A 19,326-nucleotide genomic window follows, 5' to 3' on the forward strand; every position below is an offset into this window, starting at 1 on the left:
TCAATCAAACCAACGATCTTACAATCCATAAATCGGGGCATACAACGGTTAGCCCAAGAGAAAGCCCAACCAAAAGGCGTGTTTCCAAGTCAAGCGATACCAAACCCTAAAACGAGCAAACCACGACCTTTGAGGTAAACGGTAATTCTAGTATGCGGAAACTACAATCGTAGGTGACCTAAATGCCATCACCACTCTCCGTTCGGAAGAGTGGTTGATAACAAAAACTAACTACGCTGTAGTTACCCCATCGATACTCTACACCGGATATCGAACTAGATACCGCAATAGAAACCAAGAGCCTACCACGGTAGAGGTACCGGTTAAACCACAACCAAAGAAACCGAAAGCCAAGGTTACCGCAGACAAGTAGAGCCATATCACGAAATATAGAGCGAAACCACCGTTCCTCAAAATTAGCCATGCTAACCAGGGATACAAACTTTGAGGAAATTAGGAACGTGTTCAAGAATCTAACGATAAACCTTCCTTTTCTCGAAGCTATTAAAAAGCTACCTAACCACGCTAAGTTTCTTAAAGAGTTGTGCACTACTAGGCGTAAGACGAACATACCCAAAGACGCCTTTTTAACTGAACAGTTCCCAACTTTATCCGAAAATAATGGAATTGTTAAGTACAAGGACCCTGGTCGTCCTACTGTCAAATGCACCTTAGGAGATTCCTACACGACGACCGCTTTATTAGACCTGGGGGCGAGTGTTAACTTACTCCCGTATTACTTGTATAAACAAATAGGTCTACGAAATGCAACCTACAAAAAATAACGCGTTGCAATTAGCGGACGGTCAATTAAGTATCCTAAAGGTGTAGTGGAAAACGTGCTTGTTAAGGTTCGAGGATTTCTACTATCCTGCTGATTTTGTTATCCTCGATCACGAGTAATTAAGCTAATGACTCTGTACCAATCATCTTAGGGCGCCTTCCTTCTTGGCGCCAATGCGCTTATAAATTGTCGCGATGGAAAGATGTCCTTATCTTTTGGCCATCTTTTCGTCGAGGTAAATGTTTTAAAATGATGAAACAGCGATTACCATATTAGCCTCATAGATGGGGAGGTTAGCATGATCGAGAGTTTAGCTCAAGATTATTTTAACAACACGTTTCACGAAAACAATATGTACAAATTCCTTTCTTTTGGACCTTCGATTTTGTGAATGATTCCTACTTAGAGGAGGTCAACACCATCCCGGAATCCACACCAATTGTAGACCGGGTTGCTAAATATATCGAGTATGAAGACTTGCTACCTAAGCAAGTATTCATTACACAAGATAAGGACACTTATGAAACATCAACGGACATTACATCCCACACACGTGCTTAAACCTCTTCCCGGTTAAAATATATTCAACTTGATCCGGATGGTAGTCACCCGATAATTATATCTTCTCTGCTAACTAAAGATGAAGAGACATCTTTAATAAGGGTGATTAGGGGAACATCGGTCTGCGATTGGTTGGTCCTTAGTGACATTAAGGGCATCGACCCTAATGTCTGCACTCATCGTATACATTTGGAGGATAACGCGAAGACTTCTCCATGAACCTCGGCGTCGCTTGAACCCCCCATGATGAAGAGGTGGTTAGGGAAGAAGTCTTGCGATTCTTGGATCGCGGGTATTATATACCCAATCTCCGATAGCGAATGGGTAAGTCCCATTCATGTAGTTCCTAAGAAATCGGGGAATTACCATGGTGCGTAGCGGGAAGGGTGACTATGTTGTCACTCAAGGTCCTATGAAATGGAGAATCTGTATTGATTCTGACGCGTTTAAATGCTATGACACGAAAAGGATCACTTTCCCTTACCATTTATAGATCGGATGCTAGAACGCCTAGCTGGTCATGCCTTTTATTGTTTCTGGGCGGCTACTCGGCTATTTTCAGATTATTATTGATATTGATGACCAAGAAAAGACAACTTTCACATGTCCCTTCGAACATATGCCTATAAACGAATGCCTTTTGGCCTTTGTAATGCTCCCCGGTACCTTCCAAATGTATGCTTCATATATTTAGCGACATGGTAGAAGCTTTTATGGAAGTTTTCATGGATGATTTTTCTATCTATGGAGACTCTTTTACTGAGAATGCCCGCCTAACATTGTCTAAGGTCTTGACACGGTGTGAAGAAAAGAGCCTCGCTTTTAAATTGGGAAAAGTGTCATTTCATGGTCAAAAAGGCATAGTACTAGGTCATATTGTATCTAGTGATGGCATCGAAGTAGATAAAGCCAAACTAGATAAGATAGCGACCTACCTAAACCACGGGACTTGTCGTGAGATTAGAGCCTTTCTAGGCCATCGGGGGGTTTATAGGCGTTTCATTAAAGATTTTTTAAAATAGCTAGGCCTTTAACTAACCTCCTTTTGAAAGATGCCATCTTTGATTTTAATTTTAATCGTAAACGGGCTTTTGAAACCTTAAAAGCTGCCCTAACCATTGCACCTATTATCTGACCTCGATTGGTCTAAACCTTTCGAACTCATGTGTGATGCTAGTGACTATCACGGTTGGTCTTTGTCTTTGGGACGAAAACTAGATAATAAGTCCATCATTATTTATTATGCTAGTAAAACTTTAAACGATGCTCAACGAATTATACAACTACTGAAAAAAATTCTTAGCTGTCATTTATGCTTTAGATAAATTTAGTCCTTATTTGGTTGGTTCTAAAACTTTAGTTTACCGCGGACCATGCAGCCATAGGTACCTTCTTGCAAAGAAGGATGCTAAGCGAGATTAATCCGATGGATTCTTCTCCTGCAAGAGTTCACATTAGAAATAAAGGACAAAAAGAGGGGTCAAAACGTGGTTGCCGACCACTTATCTAGACCCGACCAATGACGATAGCGGTGATTCCCGAGTCCATACCGGACTCTTTTCCCGATGAGCATCGTATGCTATTTTTTCATCACCATGGTATCGCGGACACATCGTAAAATTATTTAGCGGCTGATGTTATGCCTTATAATTGGACAAGAAACGAACGTAAGAAGTTCTTGGCCAGAGTCAAGTTATACTACTGGGACGAGCCCTACCTTTTTAAGTATTGTGCGGATCAGATTATTCGTCGTTGCATTCCCCAATGGGAATATAATGAAGTTCTATCCTTCTGCCATGATAAAGAGTGTGGTGGCCACTTTAGTGGAATGAAAACAGCCGCTAAAGTTCTTCAATGTGGATTTTATTGGCCTACCCTTTTAAGGATGCCCAAGTGCATTGCAAGGCGTGTATTCGTTGCCAACAACTTGGGCTTAATCCTGGCGTAATATGATGCCTTTAAATCCAATCTTGATAGTAGAAATTTTTCGATGTTTGGGGTATTGATTTCATGGGCCCGTTCCTGTTTCCCACGGTTATATTTATATTCTAGTTGCCGTGGACTACGTGTCTAAATGGATAGAGGCCCTAGCTTGCGTAGCAATGACCATAAGACCGTAGTATTTTTATTAAAGAATACATTTTCTGTGGTAGGTTTGGCATTCCTAAAGCCATCATTAGTGATGGGGAACACATTTTTACAACAGAGTTGTTGCATCCCTAGTGAAAAAAGTATGGAGTTACACACAAAAGTAGCAACTCCTTATCATCCACAAACTAGCGGACAAGTAGAAGTTTCTAATAGGGAAATCAAAAAGATTTTAGAAACAACGGTAAACCCCGATAGGAAAGACGGGTCGAGCGTCTATCGGATGCCTTATGGGCATATAGAACTGCTTTCAAAACTCCTATAGGTATGTCTCCCTTTAGACTTGTATTTGGGAAACCATGTCATTTGCTCCGAAATTAGAGCACCGCTTTCGTGGGCTATAAAAGCCTTTAATTTCAATATTGATGAGGCGGGCAAAACGCAGTTACAATTAAATGAGCTTGAAGAAATCCGTGGCGATTCTTACGATCTCGCTGGATTTATAAAGCCAACATGAAACGTGTTCATGATAAGCATATCCCGCGTAAAGAGTTTGTGGTCGGACAAAAGGTTTTGCTTTACAACTCCCGTCTACATATTTTCCCGGGGAAACTAAAACCCGTTGGTGCGGCCCTTTTTCTCGTTCTTGAAGTCACCCCTTACGGGCAATTACCTTGGTAAATCCCAGGGACAACGGTACCTTTCAAGTTAATGGTCAACGGTTAAAACATTTTCACGAACTTTTGTCCCCCGATGTGGAGGAAGTCCTTTTACGGGACCACTGTCTATGAGGGCCGACCCTTGTCATGTGGTGTACTTACTTTCATTTCCATATCTTGATAAGTACACCATTCAGGTAACCGGCCCTCCCTATGGAGTGTGTGGTCGTAAGTACGGATCCTAAGTCCACAGTTCACATAATTCACGTTGTCCACTTTCGCATGTTTTCTCGATTTTTTGAGTCATGTTCCTCTATGGAGTGAATTATGTATTTATTGTTTTTCGTGTTTCTTATAGTAAACAAATAAAAATAAATTAAAATTCATAAAAATCATAGACATAGCAATCCAACAAGTCTTGGGAATCGACTTTAAATCGACCCACGTTGTAAAACAAATTTTGTGGTTAAAAATTTGTTTGGGGGGAAAATCAGTCTTTCCATCCGGATTGCTCGAACTTTCTAGTTGTGTTGTTTAGGTCCATTAGTATAGTTCATTGGGGTTGGCGTTACCAAATTTAGTGTTCATTCGTTAAGCATAACTTACGTCATGCACGCACTACTGAGGCGTTTTCCACTATCTTATTAGTCACCCCGGTCGAATAGAGTAGTTTATGGATCATTGGATTGGAAATTCTCTCCTAATCATTTCCATATCTCATTCGAAAAAGAATCGGACCGATAATGAAGCGGGAAATCTAGTTTGAAATTATGCTTAAAATCGACAAAAGTCGAAAAATACGAATTGGGCTTGGGCGACTCGCTCACCTAGAAGCGGCCAGCACTTTCCAAAACCAAATCGCGATCTTCTTCTTCTCCAGCCGCTTGACACAAATTTTAAATCCAAACCCTATCAACCAAAAAAAAAAAAAAAAAAAATAATAAAAAAATAGAATACATCACAATAAGAAGACCACCCACGCCCGTTGTGAAAACACCAATCTTCCACACAATCCAACCGTTTCCACCATTAAACCATCCACCAATTCAAGTTTTCATACCCACCGTCGTACCTAACATAACCACCACTGTTGGTTTAGTTAGAGTTCATCAAACTTCGCATCCACCACCATCTACAAACCCCAAATCGATTAAATAACTTCAATGGCGAACGACGTAGAATTACCGAAAAACGATTTGCTTTCCGGTTTAGCGTGCCATTTTATGACACGGAGATGTTTAAGAGACATTGGAACGGACTGTGGTATTCGACAGAGGATTTCTATCACTATGATTTGGTAGAACAGTTTTATAAGAAACGAAAGTGGAGGGAATAGGATTTTCATTAGGATAGCGAGAACGCGGAGGAAGTTCACGAGGCGGTTGTTGGTGAGCTATTAGGAATCACCCACAGTAACCAACCTAGATCGACCATTCGGGAATCCAAGAATACTGCAGTTCCTGTTTTGATGAAAGATACGGTCATAGAGGGTGAATACAATACGATATCTCATTCGTTAAGCGATTTACCACGAGAACCAATCAACAATAAACCGCCGTGGGATTGGTAAGAACGCCCCTCGGGAAAGACAAAGTCGGCGACATCGGACTTCGATGTCCGCGACGTTCTCTGGAATTTGCAAACGAAGGAGTATAATTTCTGCATCCTTGATTTAATTTTGAATGTGATTAGAGGAGTGGGAAAGCAGCTGGCCTCTTTCCCGTATTGATCACTAAGATTATGCTCTCATTTAGAGCCGCCGCTAGATCTGCTCCTATTAAGATCAAATTGCCTTCTAATGCGAAGTATTTATAAGGAATGCATCCAAAAGACGTGGCCGTTGTCCGCAGAGAAGGAAGTCGAAATCGGATAATGTAGGGGAAGATATGACATGGTTGGTTGAGGATAATTTTGATAGTCATACTTCTAATTTAGAGCGATTGATAATGCCGCAAACTGGTTTTGCGATGCGATTATCATATCTGTGAAGATATTAGACATAGACAAATCGTGCTTGAAATAAGCAAACGAACCTTCGACGATAGTTGAAATGCTCGTAAAGGGTCGGGCGATATCTTGTCTAACATGGAGGTTATCCACAATAATCACCAAGCCCCAATTATGCCGTACTCAAGATCGAGATGGAAGCCGCGGTAGCTTGTTCAGATATAGATGCTACTGACGCATGCCACTTTCGTGGATGAGTCTCTCTCACCGAAGTCCGAGAGGCATGAGCGTCGTCGCCCAGCCAGCCGGATGGCTCAAGCCATTCGTCACCACCACAGCCAGTCTCCATCTCGGGGACCATCTTCTTCCACGCCTAGGTGTGCACCATCGGTTATGTGTCCTTTAATTACATTGTTTTATTGTTTTGTTAGTGGAATTTTATTTCAGTAGTTAGATTGAGTATTAAGTTGTTAATTTTCGATTGCTTGGATTTCATATTATTTTAATATAATTTATTTTGATTATCTTTCGTATAGTTGTCTTGGAGTAAAAGTTGAAAATTAGGCCGATACCGGCATATCTATGATTTTTTTGTAGCGGTAGCATGATATGTAGGAGAGTTTAGAAGTTAATATTCTAAACCAAGTTTAAAAGATACCAGGGTTGTTAGGAAATCAAAGACATGGTTAGTTTCCGTTTTTGGGTTTGGTAGTTTCCTATTTCCGGAAATTGCCTTAAAACAATTTGGCAACTTGCCGATTCGTTTTGGAAACCCAGAACCTATTTAAACTTCCATCATACTACACTCACAACCCACACTACACCCCACAATCATCTTTCACTTTTCACTCCAGCCCTTTTTCTAGTTTTTTCTTGTTTTTCTTCTTAGAAATTCGATTTACGCACCTCGAAGCCGCCGCTTCAAGCAGAGCGACTTCGCCCTATTATCTTCAGAAATCGAAAATCACTAGAACGCCCAGCGCCACAGAGTAAGCGCCACCAGCTCAAACAAATCGAAATCGAAAACTTAACCGAAGCGCGCCAGCGCCAAGTAGAAGCGCGACCGCGCAAACTCAGAATTCCAAAAACCAAAGCCGCCAAAACCAAAGATAGCGCCAGCCTCTTTTTAGTAATCACAGGAATTTTCGATTTTCGGAGTTTCTTCCAGATTTCGCAGCTGTTCTACAGAGTAGTTTAGAGATGACACCACCTATAGTGATTCCTGAACAGTCATTTGAAGACTTGATGGGAACCTATACCTATGGCGCATCGTTCCGCGAGCGGATCTTGCAGTTAGGATGGCGGCATCTTCTGGTGAGTGATGACGATTCTTTTTCACCTAAGCTAACTGAATTCTTCTATAATAATATTACTTTTTCTTGTACCCAAGAAGGAGAACAAAAATTTACCCTTGCTATTGATGGTAAGACTATGGAATTCAGTAAGCACGTGATAGCTTTGGTTTCGGGATTGCCATTACCTGACCCTATGCACACGTGGGGATATATGACAGATAACTCATACCTATATGAATATGCCTATTTCCATGAGTATTATGGAGGAGGGGTATTTCGTATCATGGACCAAGACCAATATAACATCGCATACGAGTAGCCTATCACCGAATGTAGGCATTAACCATGTTGTTCATCATGATGAACATTCTAGGAAACGGCGGTTTATACGCCAATAATACCCGGTGGTGACGTTTTCCTTGCTTTAGGCGAGGGGCGTCGGAGGTATGACATTCCCCGAAGTTTTAGTTGCTACTCACGAAACGAGCCCATACCTTGAGGGCATAAGTACCTTCTTATGCCTGTCTTGGTTTGTCAGCCTTATACGCGCTTACCCCATATTCTCAGTACCGCGATTACCGCAGATTGGGAAAAGGGTCGAAATCATGAGACCCACCAATCGTGGTGGTAAGATCATTCCGAACCATGACTTGGTCGGGATGGCGGTGCAACCACATTTGGTTGCCCCCTTACACCCCATCGGACCAAATAACACTAGAGAGGTTAGCACTAGTTGATGATACACGACGGAAGGCATGGCAAGTTGTTATGGCATGGCAGGGATCGAAAAAGAACCTCTTATAGAAGAGGATGATGGCGAAGTAACTGCCGGGGTGCGGTAAGTTTTAGTTAAGTTAGTGTCCGCTTATGTCCCAAGCAATTTCATTACTGCTAACCCCATAATGGGTGGAACTCTTATAGAGTTGCGTCAGTTTTTGTATTTCCTATATTAGTATGTTCTAACCTTGTTTTGCAGATGTTCCAGAATTTCACGCGTTTCCATGGTATTTTCCTACACTCTTTATTTAAATACTTTGAGGACAAAGCATGCTTTTTGTTTGGGGGGGGGGCATAGAAACACGTGTAATTAAGGCATCTGTTAGGATATAGATATGTATAATATGCACTTGTTTTCTAGTTAAAATTTCAAAAACTCAAAAAAATATAAATAAAAAGTATGCTATACACTTAGGAATATTGGTATTGTTTTCTTTCTCCATGCTTTTAACGATCTAGAAGTCTCACGTAGCTTTTGCATCAGAATAATAGTTAGAAACTTAGGTTAATATGTACGTAATAATCTTTGCATCTATCTATAAATTTATTACATGAGTATCTATGATTGTTAGCAGTAAGTTTCTGAAATCTAGGCTAGATTACTTATTCTACAAATCCCGTGAGAATATAGCCTAAAGCCTTATATGAGCGAAAACATTTGAGAAATGACACAAGGGAGAAGTAAAATCCGGATAGAAAATCACACGTCCACTTGCTTGATCACTATGCCATATCCTAAGCGAGAATTTAGGCCCTCTTTGGATCGATATAGCCAGAAAGTCAAACCTATGAATTATTTTCCGCTAGTCGCCCCTCTGAGCCTTTCTTTAGCCTTCCATAAACCACAATTCCTTTACCCTGTTACAAAAACAAAACAAAATAAAAATAAAAAAAAAAAATCAACCTACCCAATTTAGAATAAGTCTGAGAATAGAATGAGGAAGAAGAGAAAAACCTGTGTAAACAAAAATTAGTTAGTTGCTTCAGAAAATAAAGAAAAGAAGTTTCCATCCAAAGAAAAGAAAAAAAAAAAAAAAATATATATATATATATATATATATATATATATATATATATAAAATAAATAAAAAAATCCAAAAAAAAAATAGAATAAAAGGGAGTCAAAGGCCAAAGAAAAGAAAAAGAAAAATATGGCTAAGGATGGAAACAAAGTGTAGAAGCAAAGGTAAATAACAAGGTTTTCTCTAGCTACATAATATGAAGACTCTATTATCTCAGACTTGTCCTCTAGAATATCCATTTCCTTCCTTCTTAAACCATCTCCTAATCCCCTCATGACACCTAATAAAGACCTCTAGCTCAATTAGGAATAGGTTAGTGTGATAGTAAGTGGCGGATGTGTTTGATCGACTCCGAACTTCCTTGTTTGTCATTGAGATTGTAAGGTAAAGTGTGCCCACTTGCACAATTTAGAGTAGCTTAAACTTGAGTGGAAAAATCAGAGTGGTTTTGTCTTGACATCTATGTGAGGACCTACTTAAGGACGCTTATTCGAAGTTTTTTAAAACGGACTGCTATTACATTTCATAGTATTACTCATTGTTATATGTGTATTTTAGATGATTGATTATTATGCATATATTAGCTTAGGGTTCTGACTGGGTTATTCTTATGTAATTGCTAGTGAGATGTATAGATAGTTGAGACATGAAGGAGAAAACAATAGTTTTATTTCTTAGTCGTTGTAGTATAGATGAAGTTTGTGAGTACCTTCACTGGAAAACTCTCACGAGGCTATAACTCGTCCACTAGGGAATTCCTAGTGGTTTAAGGCCTTGTTGCATATGGTCAATGCAATCGCACTCAGCGAAACGAGATTAGGTAGAACTCCATTTTTGGTCACTTATTCTAATTTCTCATATTTGCTTGAGGACAAGCAAAATGCTGTTTGGGGGTGGTTTGATAAGAGCCCAAAACTGTAGTTTTAACCCCTTAATAATCATACTGTTAGACCAATTATGTGAATAATAAGTAAGAGTTAATACTGATTACGTGTTTTTATGCATTTCAGGCTTCAAAGTCCATTATCTTGAAAATGTGCCACTTTAGCGAGATAAAGGAGCAAAAGTCATCAGAACTTCCGAATGCCATATCTTTGGACTCAGACCTCGGATTGAGGCCTACCTTATGTCAAAACGACCGGCTCGGAAAGAGCTTTGCAATGGTCCAAGCCTTGACCCAATCAGAGGAGCAGAAGTGGACGAAAAGTCTGTGGAAGCCAACTGCAGCTGAAGAGGCCTTTTTGGACTGAAAGAAATTGGGTTTTGGGCCTGATTCTCTGGCCCAAAACATGGCTCCAAGCCCATGCACGAATTTTGGATCTGGATGTATAAAAACAAAAGCTTAGCTCTTTGTTAATGGTAGCTAGTTAGACCTAAATTAAGATATAGAATTCTAGATCTAGTTTATTTAATTAAATTAAGTTTTAGCTCCATTTAAATTCTTGTTTTAGATTAAATCTCTGAATCATTGTTCTTGATTGATTAGATAAATAAAGTAGTATTTTTATCAAGTTTGAATTTTGTCAATTCCATTCTAGATCTAATTTCAATTCTTGTTTCTAGTTCATTCCAAACCATTAAATTAGATTCATTATTGTTCAAATTAAGTAAATCTAAATTTCTTACATTATGTTTAGTTTAGATTCAATGGGAAATGTTAGATTGATGATTCAAGGCTAAACCTCCATTAGAGGGGTTGATGAAGCCTTGATGAAACCTTAGTTGTTTAGTATAGAAACGTTGTAGCATCTATTCCACTCTAGAAGGTCGCGTTTAAGCCATGAGAATGGGTGGGCTTACCTCACATGCTAGTTAGTACTTGGTAGAAATGCCATGAACACTAGGGATTAGACTCGAATTCTTTTGCGTGAAAACGCATCTGAATCGAGATACCACAATCTGTACTAGGTCATTAAGTTGGATTCGAGGTGGATTCAATTCCCCTCTAATTCCTTTATCTAGAGTCAAACAATAGTATTTCCATAGCATTTGTAGTTAATTTCTAGTAATCATCTTAATTAAGTATCGTAGTTTAATATTTCGTAAAGCTCTCATTGACTTAAGACTGATTTCTTAGACTTAGAGAACAATCCGTGCTAGAGAACTAGGAGTGGAACGAACTTCCTACTCCACTTAGTGCAATTCGCATCGAGAGTAGAAACTTTGATAATAGACTCGTAAAAGAATAGTTATAGTTTACTTACGTTGTGAATTCATAGTTCATTTCATAGGTAAATTATCCATTTTATACTTATCAGTTCCCATTGTGGTAGCCTTTGAATGAAGGATGAAGGATCACTTTCGGTACCCCAGTTGCTCTTGGAATAAGAATATTGAATATGCAAGAACAAAACAATAATTGATGTGAGAGAAAAATACTAACTGTATAAGTTCAATTGTAGCCTTCTCTCAATCTTAAACAGTATTATCAATTTCAGGACCAAAGACTCCCCATTTAGGTGACTTCATACCTAGAGGAAGCTATCGAAAAATCGAATTGAAATTGAAGAAGCAAAGTCTAAGAACAACACCTTAAGTTTTAAACAATCATAGTGGAGATTTACCTGGTTTGTCTTTCTCCTTCAACCTATCGTTGACCCTCTGCTACTGAGTTGTTGTTCGTATGCAACTGATTCTTCGTCTTTCTACTTCAAAGAAGCGAGATGTTGGTCTTCCTCCTCCAATCGGTTATCGGTTATGAACGAGCGAGGAGAAATTCGCAAAGTTTGTGCAAGAAAGAAATTAGGACAGACAGAAACCAACCAAGTGATATTTTGGGCCACGTACCCCCCACCCGGCCTAAGATCGTTCGCTCCGCTTACTTGACTACACGGACCTACTTTTTAGATCTACTAGTATACTGCTAAGCAGTGGGGGTGAGCGGAGTGGGAGAGGAAGATAGAGGAGTGGAGATGGAGAAGGAGGAGTGAAGATTTAGAGTGTCTGGAGGGGGAGAGGAAAAAGGAGAGTGAGAGAGACGAAGAGAAAAAACATAAGGGAAGAGATGAAGACAGACAGACAGAAACCAACCAAGTTGGTTTTTGTCCGCATAACCCCCCTTCTCCCAAAATGTTCGCTCCACTCACGGACTATTGAACTCACTATTTGTATGAAGTTGGTTTGCATTGCAATACACACAGACACATATCTCTATGTAAATCAATGATTAGGACTTTTGACACATCAGTAGGTTCAAATAGTAGGTCAAATAAGTTGGTCAGTGTAGCATTACTGTTTAAATTTTTTTTTTTTTTAAAACAAACAAACAAAACCTGTCGACTAGGCAATATATTATAAATACAATAAATTAGCCCCAGGGCACAAGTTCGTTTCAAAACAACTCTAGAGGATATGATTTTTTTTATAATCACTCACAAACAATGAGCTATGAGTACGAACAATGAGCTATACATCAACATGAGCTATGAGTACGAACAATGATTATTCATACCTATAATGATTGTTCATACCTATTTAGGGGTGTCATACCTCAGAGCTATGAACAATCATTGTTTATATGAATACTCATTGTTCATAGCTATTTGGGGTATGAACAATCATTGTTCATACTCATTCATACCTCAATATGAGTATAAACAATCACTGTTCATATCTTAACATGAGTTATGAGAAATCACTGTTCATAATGTATAAGTTCATACCTTAACATAATGTATAATCAATAAGAACACATATTGGAGTATGAACAATCATTGTTCATAAGTCCATACCTTAACATTATGTATAATCAATAAGAACACATATTGGAGTACGTACAATCATTGTTCATACATCAACATAGTGTATGAAGCATAGTACAAAATATCACGATATATCGTGATATATTGCGATATATATCGAGATTTTAGCAAATGATAAGTAAATATCGCGATATGCTTAAAGATATTTACAACTACAAAAATCAGTGATATTATCGATATTTTGAGATTTTTTGCGATATTTATAGATATTTGGCGATATTTTGTGTATGTAACAATTTTATTTAATATTTACCATTATATTTCAAATAAATATAAATTATATATCATGATATTTGTCGATATTTTGGATATATCCACGATATTTGCATATGAAACAATGTCAAATATCCCCAAAGAAGGGGATATATCCACGATACATATCCATAAACCAGAATCGATATTTGCCATATCCCCGATATTTTGTACTATGGTATGAAGTATGGTAACCTATTTGGGTATGAACAATCACTATTCATACATCACATAAGATATGAGCAATGACCAAAACGACATAAAATGCAAAATCGGAAAAAATTTATTTCAAATCCGGGATATTTGTCATTACAGGAGAGAGATATAAAGTCTTTATCTGAGCTTCAGTGGACGACATTTAATTTGGAAGGAAAAAAATGCTAGAAGATTTCAACAAACATCTAAGCCAGCCTCAATTGTCTATAACAAGAAGGTAAAAGACATAAAGAACTACTTGCAAGAGTTAAAAGCTATTGAAGTATATATACTTAGGTTGATGTATTGAAGAAGGCGATAAAGCGGTTGAATTGGAATCTGACTCTACCAGAGCTAGCAATGCAATCAACAAGCTTGAGAAACCACCATGGTATTGTCCAGTCTTAAGGATATGTTTTTTTTTTTTTTATAATCACTCACAAACCCAATCTCCACATTTAAGGACGAAATGAGCTGTGAACACTCATTGTTCATACTATACATCAACATGAGCTATGAGTATGAACAATGACTGTTCCTACCTATAATGATTGTTAATACATATTTGGGGGGGAGGGAGTCATACCTCAACCTGAGCTATGAACAATCATTGTTTATATGAAGACTCATTGTTCATACTTATTTTAGGTATGAATAATAAGTGTTCATACCTCAATATGAGTATGAACAATCACCGCTCATACCTTAACATGAAGTTATGAAAGTCACTATTCATTCATTAACAATCATTGTTCATATCTATTTGGGGTTATTGAGCAAACACATAAGCTGATTTTACTTCCCTCCTAAACCAAAAATTGTAAAATAAAAACGTTATTGAACCCCTAACTTAGTTATTTTTCTCTTCAACAAAGGTCGAAAATATCGTCCGATATATCAATATATCGGAATATGAGTACACGATATGGAAATCATGTATATCGATTGACTTGGATCGATATGTATTAGCAATATATCTGATATATTTGATATATATCGATTGACTTGTTGACTGTTTGACCGATTATATTGACTGTTGACAGATAATTCTGACATATGTCGTTATATATCGGCAATATATCAGCAATATAATGATATATATCGAAATTTTAACTATTTAAAAAAAGATGGAATCTCTGAAATATCAATATTGACTGATATATTTCGGGTTTGGTGTGTGTGTGTGTGTGTGGGGCATTGACCACATTTTGGATGAAGTACAATTTTTAATTTTGTTTCAGTTTATCGGAATTTTCAAAATTTCAAAACTTCATAAAATTTGAAGAATTTATCTTCCCGGCTTCCCCACACACCACGTCCAAACCCACGATCCCCACACGGTCACACACTCACACACCAAGTCCAAACCCACGATCACCGTGTTTCCCCCCTCCACTTTCGAATGGATCTCCACATTCTCTATTTCCGCTCCATTTATTATCAACCATCAACAGTCAACTGTTTGTTTGTTTCTCCATCCCGCTTCTTTTCATATCTGTTGCAATGTAGATTACTTAATTTTTTTCATTGATCATCTTCGATTGATGAATACCTTTAAGATTATGCCTTAAATACTGACTTGAAGGGCAACGTAGAGTTCTTTGCTATAATTAGTTTTCTATCAACTGGAAATGGAGTTTGTTTTTGAAAGCTCATGTTAACTGTTTGAACTATTCCCCTTTTACTGTTTGTTAGACAGAAAAAGTCGATATGGAGAATACACTTGTTGATGAGAGCCAAAGACAGTTGGAGGAATTTGGAGCTTCCTCTACATCAAGGCAATACGAATCCAGTGGTATGTTTTTAAGTCAAAAGAATACCCATCTTTGTTTCACGGTTTCACCAACATTGCAGGGGTTTATGTTACAGAGTCTTTGTAGTTGATTTAGTGAAAGGATGTAGGTCCTAGGATGTTGCATTTATGAAATTAATCTAAGTAACGTGATTAGTATTGCCAACCAAGACGTAGTATGGACTATAGTATTCTAGATATATTCTATTGGAAATGTTTATTATCCTTTTGAAGTAGCGGTCGTTCAACTTCCCTTTTGAATGTATGATGTACATACTTTCTCCTGTAGGGTAATAACCTTATGAAGAATAACCTTAAGGGTAATAACCTTATGATGTACATACTTTATCCTTTATTTGGATTTAGATTTTTGAACAAAGTAGTGAACTGAGCTACAGTCTTGGAATTTTGCTTTTGGATTTGTTATCTTATTACCTGTACAATGAGTTTGGCTTTTGTCGTGAAAGCCAAGATCATATTGGCTGACTTTATCTCTTAGTATCTCTCCGACTGGGCTTGTAGAATGGCACTATAGGATTTATGTAATTGAGATAAGGGTGGCTAATGAGACGCTTTGCCCTTGCCATTAGAATTCTTAACAATCTCATTGCATATTTATATTGGTCACTATTTGCATGGCATCAATTCTTGTTGGTAAGCCATTTGTCTGTTTGCATTCAACTTTGGTTATTGTTTGTCCATGGGTCTTTTGCTCTGAAAACGGAGGCAAGTTTTTTGGAGAAAGATTTTCTCAATTACTCTTATGGTGGTCTCCTCTTCCCATGGTTTTATTATTATACAAGCTTTTCTATAAACTCTTTCTTTTGAGAGGATTCCACATCTCTTAATCTTTTCTCTAGTATATACTTGTCGAAGTTGACCTTTCGGTAACCAAAGGCTTAAAGCTGTTAAAGTACATTATGCACGACGAACAATTACGGAGGATTCCTATCATCAGTAAGTTCAATTTGATATTGTATGTTCTATCTTTTGCATGTATGTGAACTGATTCTCACTTTTCTTATCATTTTGAATCGCTCAGTGATGTCTGCTCAAGATGAGGTTTCTGTTGTTGTGAAGTGCTTGAAACTTGGAGCAGCTGATTATCTTGTTAAGCCATTACGCACCAATGAGCTATTGAACTTATGGACTCACATGTGGAGAAGGCGACAAATTGGTTGGTTTTTTCAACCGTGTGATTTTTTTTTTATTTTTTGACGTTTGGTTGGGTCTTTCTGCTTCTGTGTACTGTTTGGTTTTTGAAAAAGAACAGGAATGTACAGGCTCTGCCAATTGACCTGGTGTTGTCTGCTAATCGCATACTGAGACAGTTAGCACATATGCAGGGGAGCCATATGTAGATTTTTTCTTAGGTTATCTATGAAAATATGCCTTTGTTTTTTCTTGGTAATAAGTAAATGAATATTTGACTCTATGAAAATATGCAGTAATTGTCTAATCGCGGACTGCAACTGTCATAAGCTACCATTTGTGTATAATCCATAGAGTTTTTGTACATAGCGTGAGTAGGATCTTCCTACAATTCAGCATGAGTACTTCAATAGTATAAAACAGATGGACTATTGGACCCATTTCAGGAAATTCATTTTCTGTTTCATTTACTTTCAGCTTGGTTTGTCGGAGAAGAAGATTTTGAATTATGACTTTGATATGGTAGTGTCGAACCCCAGTGATGCCAATACCAATAGCACAACTGTATTCTCAGATGACACAGATGAGAAGTCCCTCAGAAGCACCATTCTTGAAAAATAGCATTTTGAATAATCGAGAGGCTGAGGTAAGAATGATTTGCATATGAATTTTCAAAATAATTAGGCAGTCCAGAGGTGTATATCAGATATGTTTCCAGGATTTGTTGATTTTGTCCTTTTGGGCTTTCTACTTTGAAGCCCTTATGATTCATCATAAGCATTTTTAGCCACTTGCAACATGCTGAGTTTTAGTAGTCTTCAACTGAAGTTGGAAAAGTGGTGTTGTCTCATTACTTGACGTCTGACGATTTTTTGGAGCATCGTAAGAATATTTTTGCAATACCACAACAGATGCTTCTCAATAAAGAGTATAACTTAATGCCTCTCCCTGGCACCTTGCTTACCTCATACAACATGTCTGTGCTTGATTCACCTCACGACAGAAGCTAGCCTCTAGATCAAGAGTGTTCAATTGTTTGGTCTTTCCTAATTCACTTAACCTCGTTGGTACATGTCAGCGATCCTTTCTTAAGCACTTTACTCAAGTTTTGCGTTGCATTGAAGCATATTCGTAGCCCAGTTGCAAGAACTGTTATATAGACAAAAAAATAATGTAATTTGGAATGTTGGATACCATTACATGTTTGGCTTATATACCTATTCTGTTCCCCACCCAAAATCACACTGCATGGAGAACTTCTACTCTGAGGTTGCAGTTTTTTACTGAAGCTAGCCAAGTCATTTCCATAATACTACCTCACTCATGAAAATCAAGACAAGACAGAACAGCATTGAAGAGCCAAATATGAAATTTATCTATTTTTCTTCTATTCAGGATCTTGTCATGGCTGAGAAGCTACTCATGAAGCATATCGATGCTCCTGTAACATGGTTACAGGAGAGGCATCGGCGTCTTCTGCTCAAGAAGTTCTGTGGGAGGTACTTCAGGGACAAAAACCTCCACCGCTTTATCATCTACGATGAGCAGATCCAGGACAAGTACGAACACAACCGAAGACTTAGGAATCCTGTCACCACTGCTATTCAGCAAGCCATCCATGGACTCTCTTACACCATGTATGGGAAGGCAGATGTGAGACGCCTCATGTTTGAGGTATTTGACTTCGAGCAAATTCAGCCAAAAGAAGTGTGAAGTTGGTTTGTTATCAATGAATTGGTTCACATGTACTAGGCGAACACAAGTCTCTGTTGTTGCACATTCAGTTCAAATGACAGCTTTTATTGCAATTCTGGATTTTGGCTCTAGACAATCCTCTATTGATGGATGAAAGCTGGTCTAAAATCTTTGGAAGTGTTTGGAGTGATGTTCATTAGGATAAACTCAAGTTTTAGGAGACACTTCTCGTCAATCGTCATGGTCTATATATTGTACCGATGTCAACATCTATTTAATGTCCTTCACTATACAGTTGTATCTTCAGCTAAGCTATTTGCCATTTCTAACGTAGACATGGTGTTAACCAATGTATTTCATTGTAAAATTCGTCTGGCATTATATATGTCCTGGTGTGTTAACTTTAGCATTAACAGAATTGGCAAGTCCAAAAACTTTTGCTTGTGGTTCTGGTTGATGAAGTTATGTGGAATTGTGTACTGTGCTTCCAGTTCGAATTCTCACATCAGTTCTTACAGCTTCAACCATTTTATCCATTATCATTCCTTAAACTCACCTACCTATAATTGAACGACCTGGTTATATACTAAAAGCGGTTTCCACTACAGTAAAATGCTTAGTTTTGACTTTTGACTGCGTACCCATAAAGTTTTTGGCCACGAGCGATTGCGTGGCAGTATTGTGCAACAGAATCCGTACGACAATGCAAAATTGCAAAGCCTCTGTGAGCACTATAAGAAACATTAGGAGGGCGATCAGAAATTCGAGGTTAATCCAGATATTAAGAAAATTGCTAATCGCTTCCAGCTCTTGATTTGTCATTCGGGAAAGGAATTGCATAAAGATTTCAAAAATCTTGTGTTTCTCTTTCCACTAACGCTTGGACAACAAAAGAGTGCTGAAATACAACTATCAACTATTGGACAAGTATCACTCCTGAAAAACAAAAAACTCAGAAGTTGGCTAGTAGACAAATGAGGCTGCATCAAGCAGAAACCAAACATAGCAAGATGAATATGATAAATTTGGCTGATGATTCATAAGCAGGATTTAACATTAGACCATGATTGATACAAAGATCTAGAGTGGCAACCAATGAACTAAATAAACAAGTTCCAAGTTAAGCACATTAGTGGAGATATCATAACCACTTATGGTTGTATGAGATGAAATATTTACATTTTTTTTATGAGAATTATGTATGACCTTCTAAATTGAATCGCATCATGCTAATTTCCTATAGTTTTGCTCAGAAAAGTGTTTGGTGTCACTCAGTTGCGTAAGACTTACAAAGACAATGGGGGACAAAAATTAATCTATGGGATAGTAATTCAAACAATAACTAC

At 38.0% G+C, this 19,326-nt stretch overlaps 1 protein-coding gene across 2 annotated transcripts; it reads left to right on the top strand.

The window, feature by feature from the left end:
- Positions 1 to 14,735: 14,735 nt before the first annotated feature.
- Positions 14,736 to 18,424, top strand: LOC147503326 (ribonuclease III domain-containing protein RNC1, chloroplastic-like). 2 transcript variants are annotated; one of them, XM_086608042.1, is made up of 5 exons: positions 14,736 to 15,136; positions 15,994 to 16,090; positions 16,176 to 16,310; positions 16,763 to 16,931; positions 17,681 to 18,424. In XM_086608042.1, the coding sequence occupies exons 4-5, from the start codon at positions 16,827 to 16,829 to the stop codon at positions 17,996 to 17,998; spliced, it is 423 nt and encodes a 140-aa protein (XP_086464168.1). In that variant the 5' UTR covers positions 14,736 to 15,136; positions 15,994 to 16,090; positions 16,176 to 16,310; positions 16,763 to 16,826; the 3' UTR covers positions 17,999 to 18,424. The 2 variants fall into 2 exon arrangements, with proteins under 2 accessions (XP_086464168.1, XP_086464169.1); XM_086608043.1 differs by lacking the exon at positions 14,736 to 15,136 and having other exon boundaries at positions 15,963 to 16,090.
- The last annotated feature ends 902 nt before the right edge of the window (positions 18,425 to 19,326 follow it).

The sequence above is a fragment of the Coptis chinensis genome, chromosome 4 (assembly GCF_015680905.1).
Source record: "Coptis chinensis isolate HL-2020 chromosome 4, ASM1568090v1, whole genome shotgun sequence".
NCBI lineage: Eukaryota > Viridiplantae > Streptophyta > Magnoliopsida > Ranunculales > Ranunculaceae > Coptis > Coptis chinensis.